This window comes from Rhinopithecus bieti, unplaced genomic scaffold (assembly GCF_001698545.2).
Source record: "Rhinopithecus bieti isolate Rb0 unplaced genomic scaffold, ASM169854v2 scaffold_33432, whole genome shotgun sequence".
Taxonomy (NCBI): domain Eukaryota; kingdom Metazoa; phylum Chordata; class Mammalia; order Primates; family Cercopithecidae; genus Rhinopithecus; species Rhinopithecus bieti.
Window position 1 is genome coordinate 310,184 of NW_016814481.1, and position 5,498 is coordinate 315,681.

The window sequence follows — 5,498 nt, forward strand, 5'->3', positions numbered from 1 at the left end:
TTTTTTTTTTTTTTTTTTTTTTGAGACAGAGTATCACTCTGTCACCCAGGCTGGAGTGTAGTGGTGTGATCTCAGCTCATTGCAACCTGTGCCTCCCCAGTTCAAGCAATTCTCCTGCCTCAGCCTCCTGAGTAGCTGGGATTACAGGCATGCGCCACCATGCCCAGCTAATTTTTCTATTTTTAGTAGAGACATGATTTCACCATGTTGGCCAGGCTGGTCTCGAACTCCTGACCTCAAATGATCCCCCCCACCTCAGCCTCCCAAAGTGCTGGGACTACAGGCATGAGCCACTGCACCTGGCCTTATAGCAGTATTTTTTAAAAATCAAAATTAATGCAAAAATTCATGATGAGGCCAGGCTTGGTGGCTCATGCCTGTAATTCCAGCACTTTGGGAGGCCAAGGTGGGAGGATTGCTTAAGCCCAGGTGTTTGAGACCAGTTTGAGTAACATAGTGAGACCTTGTCTCTACAAACAAAATTTTTTTAAAAATGAGCTGGGCATGGTGGCTCACACCTCTAGCCCCAGCTACTCAGGCAGAGGTGGGAGGATGGCTTGAGCCCAGGAGTTCAAGGATGCAGTGTGCTTTGATTGCACTACTGCACTTCACTCTAGGCAACAGAGTGAGACCCCATCTCTTGGAAAAAAAAGAAAAATCCATGATGAACAAAACAAAAAAAATATTTTTTTGAGACAGGATCTCGCACTCTGTTGCCCAGGCTGGAGTATAGTGGCGCCATCTCGGCTGACTGCAGCCTCCACCTCCTGGGTTCAAGCGATTCTTCTGCCTCAGCCTGCCGAGTAGCTGGGATTACAGAGTCCGGCACTATGCCTGGCTAATTTTTGTATTTTTATTAGAGACAGGGGTTCACCATGCTAGTCATGGCTGGTCTCGAACTCCTGACCTCGGGTGATCCGCACACCGCGGCCTCCCAAAGTGCGGGATTACAAGCGTGAGCCACTGAGCCCGGCCTAAATGAAATTTTGAAGAGGCTGGAACCCTGCACTTGTGCCTTGAGCTTACTGACCTCAATACCCTGGTTCCACTCTAATTTTATTTACATAATTATGCTGCCGGTCTGCAGGATGTAGTTTGACAATTTCATTATTTTGGATATTAAAATATTTTTTAAGTCTTGAAAATATTGTTTATGATTACCAAAGTTTTTGGACCTTCTTAAATTCCGCACCAGAGGTGAGTGCCGCACCCTAAACCTAGTCTGAGTTTTTATGTGTAAAGATCATAAAACGTTGTAAGTTTTCTAAAACACATAAGCACTCAATAAACGTTAGCTTTATCATTGTCACCTTTTTGTTGGTAATGTTTGAAAACTCCGGCTGTGATCCACTACTCTCATGGGATACTGTCTCTTTAACTCTGTGCCACATTGTATCCGGTGAGGTCTTGCGTTTTTCCGCCCCGCTGTATCCCATGGTTCCCCGTGCCTTCCGGCTACTACTGCTTACAGCCACGCCTCTTCCGCTGCGTGCCGGATCATGGCGCAGGGGCAACGCAAGTTCCAGGCGCGAAAGCCCGCAAAGAGCAAGACGGCAGCGGCGGCCTCTGAAAAGAATCGGGGCCCGAGAAAAGGCGGTAAGGAGCGGCTCGGGGACTTGGGGGAGAGGTGGACCCGCGGCTTCCAGGCCTCACGTGAGCGCATCTTTCCCCAGGTCGTGTTATCGCTCCCAAGAAGGCGCGCGTCGTGCAGCAGCAAAAGCTCAAGAAGGTGTGTCGGGGCGAGAGATGGATCCCGGAGGGCGGCGAGCAGCGAGGGGTGGAGCCCGGAGGACGGCGAGGGGCGAGGGGCGAAGGGTGGAGCCCGGAGGACGGCGAGGGGCGAGGGGTGGACCCCGGGGGTCGGTGAGGAAAGAGGATGAATCCCGGGAACGAGCTAGGAGCGAGGGATAGAGCCAGGGACCGCGTTAGGAGCGAAGGATGGAGCCCGGGGCGCAGAGGGGCAAGAGATGGAAGCTGGCGAGGGATAGGGGCTGGGGGACGTGCTAGGGACGAGGGATGAAACCTGGACGCCGGCGAGGGAAGGAGCACAGGGATCGGCAAAGGGCAAGGGATGAGACCTGGAGGACTCCCAGCTCTGTGAGCCTCCCTTTTCTTCCTTGTGCAAGGGGTGCAGGAACACCACTTACCGCTTCAACAGAGCCTCGTAGAAGCAAGACCTGCGGCGCAAAAAGTGTTCCAATAACGTCAGCGTCTTGCTGTTACTGTTTTCCTTTTTTTTTTTTTTTTTTTTTTTTTTTATGAGACGGAGTCTCGCTCTGCCGCCCGGGCTAGAGTGCAGTGGCCGGATCTCAGCTCACTTCAGCTCCGCCTCCCGGGTTTACGCCATTCTCCTGCCTCAGCCTCCTGAGTAGCTGGGACTACAGGTGCCCGCCACCACGCCCGGCTAGTTTTTTGTATTTTTTAGTAGAGACGGGGTTTCACCGTGTTAGCCAGGATAGTCTCGATCTCCTGACCTCGTGATCCACCCGTCTCGGCCTCCCAAAGTGCTGGGATTACAGGCGTGAGCCACCGCGCCCGGCCTGTTACTGTTTTCTTTAATGGAACTCAGGAAGGGAGCGAGGTGGCATGGGAAGGGAATTGAAAGCCCAGCTTTGTAAACCTCTAACAACAGCAGAGGGCTCAAAGAAGTGTGAGGTGCGTTGGTTGTAATTTTTTTTGAGTCAGGATCTCATTGTTGCACAGGCTGGAGTGCAGTGGCCCCATTTATAGCTCACTGCAGCCTCAACCTCTTGGACTCAAGCAATCTTTCCGTCTCAGCCTCCCTAGTAGGTAGGATTGCAGGTGTGCGCCAATACGCGGCTAATTTTGTTTTGTATTTTTGGTGGAGACAGGTTTCACTATGCTGCTCAGGCTGGTCTTGAACTCCTGGCCTCAAGCCATCCTCCTGCGTCTCCCTCCCAAAGTGCTGGGATTACAGGCGTGAGCCGCCCTGTGGTTGTTTTTAAGTGCAATATTTATGTGTAGATGGGTAAGGCTGAACTTGTAAAGAAGTTGGAAAGAGATTTAAAATTGGTTTTGGTGGGAGTCAAACCTGGGTTTGAATTGTACTCAAACTGGTTTGAAACTGCCCAGTGATCTTGAGCAAATTGTTTCGTCTCCCCAGAGTATCAGTTTCCTCAGAACTGGGTACCCAGCGGCCGGCTTACCTCCATGGGGTGGGGAACCTCATACTCAGCATGTCCAAAACCAAGTTCCTGATCCTCCCTTCCCATTCTGCCCTCCTCCACCTGTGATCACTTCCTTCCAAATGCCATAGGTCATCCTTGAATCCCTCCTTTCTCTCACATCCCGGTCCCGTCCCATCCATTTTGCCCTTAGTTGTTTTGTTTTGTTCTGTTTTGTTGTTTTGTTTGAGATGGAGTCTCGCTGTGTCGCCCAGGCTGGAGTGCAATGGTGTGATCTTGGCTTAGTGCAACCTCTGCCTCCTGGGTTCAAGCGATTCTCCTGTCTCAGCCTCTCGAGTAACTGGGATTACAGAGGTGCACCACCATGCCCGGCTAATTTATTTTTATTTTATTTTATTTATTTATTTATTTATTTATTTATTTATTTTGTATTTTTAGTATAGGTGGGGTTTCACCATGTTGGCCAGGCTGGTCTCGAACTCCTGACCTCTTGATCTGCCCACCTCGGCCTTCCAAAGTGCTGGGATTACAGGCATGAGCCACTGGGCTCGCCCATATTTTGCCCTTAGAATCAATCCAAAATCCACCTGCCTCCCACCTCCTTGGCCCCTACCTGGTCCCATCCACATCATTTTCCACCTGGACCAGTGCAGCTACCTTCTCTGTTGTCTCCTGGATCCCACCTGGTCCTCACAGAAGCCAGAGAGTGCCCATGAGCACCTGAGTCGGCTCCCTCCCTCCTTGGCTCAGAATCCTCCATGGCTTCCACCTCACCCAGGAAAAAGGCCCAGTCCTCACTCAGCCCCAAGGCCCTGCAGAATCGGCCCTCGTCTGCTTCCACTCCCTCTAGCCTTACTGGCCCCTGTCTCCTCCCTCCCGGAGCCCTTCCTGGGCTCCTTGTCCCACCTCAGAACTTTTGCACTGGCAGTTTCTTCGTCTGCCTGGATTCCTCTCCCAATAATCCACACTGCTGCCTTCTTCCAGCTCACTTCAGAGAGGTCTGCCTTGATGGTAACCTGTACCCATTCCTCCTCACTCCTGTTTCCTTTTTGTCAAAGTGCACTTAACCATCCTTTAACGGTGTAACATATCACACCACTGACGCTTATGTTGTCCCAGTACACGCACTGAATTCCGGCTCCATGACCCCTGCGCCCAGGTACCTGGTTAGCTGTCCCAATGCTGGTGATTGTGTTCATTTGGAATTTTTTTTTTTTTTTTTTTTTTTTTTTTTTTTTTTTTTTTTTGAGAGGAGGATGGAGTTCGACTCTTAACGGCCCAGGCTGAGTTTGGTGCTGCTTGGTCTGGGCCTTCATGAACCTCTGCCCCCCGGTTAAGCAATTCTCCTGCCTCAGCTCCCAAGTAGCTGGATTACAGGCGCCTGCCACTACCACCTGGGTAGTTTTTGTGTTTCAGGTAGACAGATTGGGTTTCGCCGTGTTGCCAGCCTGGGCTCAGTCCCGTACCTTCAGGTGATCCGCCCGCCTCGGCCTTCCCATGTACTGAATTACAGCCACGGACCCACCAGAAACTTTTTTTCTTTGAGACAGGGTCTTCACGCTGTCCCCCAGCTGCAAGTGTAGTGGAACGCATCCACCAGCTCACTGCAGCCGTGGACCTCTGGGCTCGACCACCCACAATAGCTGAGACAACAGGCACGCACCACCACAACTGGGCTAATTTTTTTATTTTGGGTACAGATGCGGCTCGCTATGTTGCCCAGGGCTAGGCTCGAGTTCCTGGGCTCAAGGATCTCTGCCTCCGCTTGAAAAGTGCTGATTACAAAGCTTGAGCCACCACACCCAGCCATTGGAACTCATAGCCGCAGGGCAGGGCAGTCTGGGGAAGGCGATCTGGCACTAGTTGGGTTCACACTGCTGGTTTGTCCCACATCTGTGCCATTACTTGCCGCTCCCTCCACCCCTCAGATCCTCAGGCTTGCGTCTGCAAAGCAGGAGATGACCTGGGGCCAGAGGAGGCCCCACCTAAAGTGGACGAGGAGGCTGTAGGCACGCTGGACCTATCTGGTTTTAGGGACGCTGCCAACCAGTTGCCTCCTGGCTGCAGCAGTCTGTTCCCCATCCATAAACGGCATGAGCAGGATGGTTAGGAGTCAAGTGCAGAGGTGAGGGATGTTGGTGTTGTGTGAGGCCCAGAGAATAGCAGGACTAACCAGCCACCAGGACCCACAGTCAGGGCAGTTCGAGGGGATAGTTGCTGATCTAACCGCCTGCGAGCTGTAGCTGGGAAGAGGTGACTGGTCAAGGCCCTCTCGAGGCCCCAGGTCACCAGTCTGACTCCCTGTGCTTGTCCCTCAGAACCTAGAAGTCGGAATCCGGAAGTAATGATCGA

General features: G+C 52.1%; 1 protein-coding gene across 1 annotated transcript; it reads left to right on the top strand.

Annotated features, from left to right (window-relative positions):
• The first annotated feature begins 779 nt into the window (after nt 1-779).
• CUNH19orf53 (chromosome unknown C19orf53 homolog) lies at nt 780-5,498 on the top strand. Its single transcript, XM_017851220.1, has 3 exons — nt 780-1,596; nt 1,674-1,729; nt 5,465-5,498. Exons 1-3 carry the CDS (start codon nt 1,500-1,502, stop codon nt 5,489-5,491), a joined length of 180 nt encoding a protein of 59 aa, XP_017706709.1. The 5' UTR covers nt 780-1,499; the 3' UTR covers nt 5,492-5,498.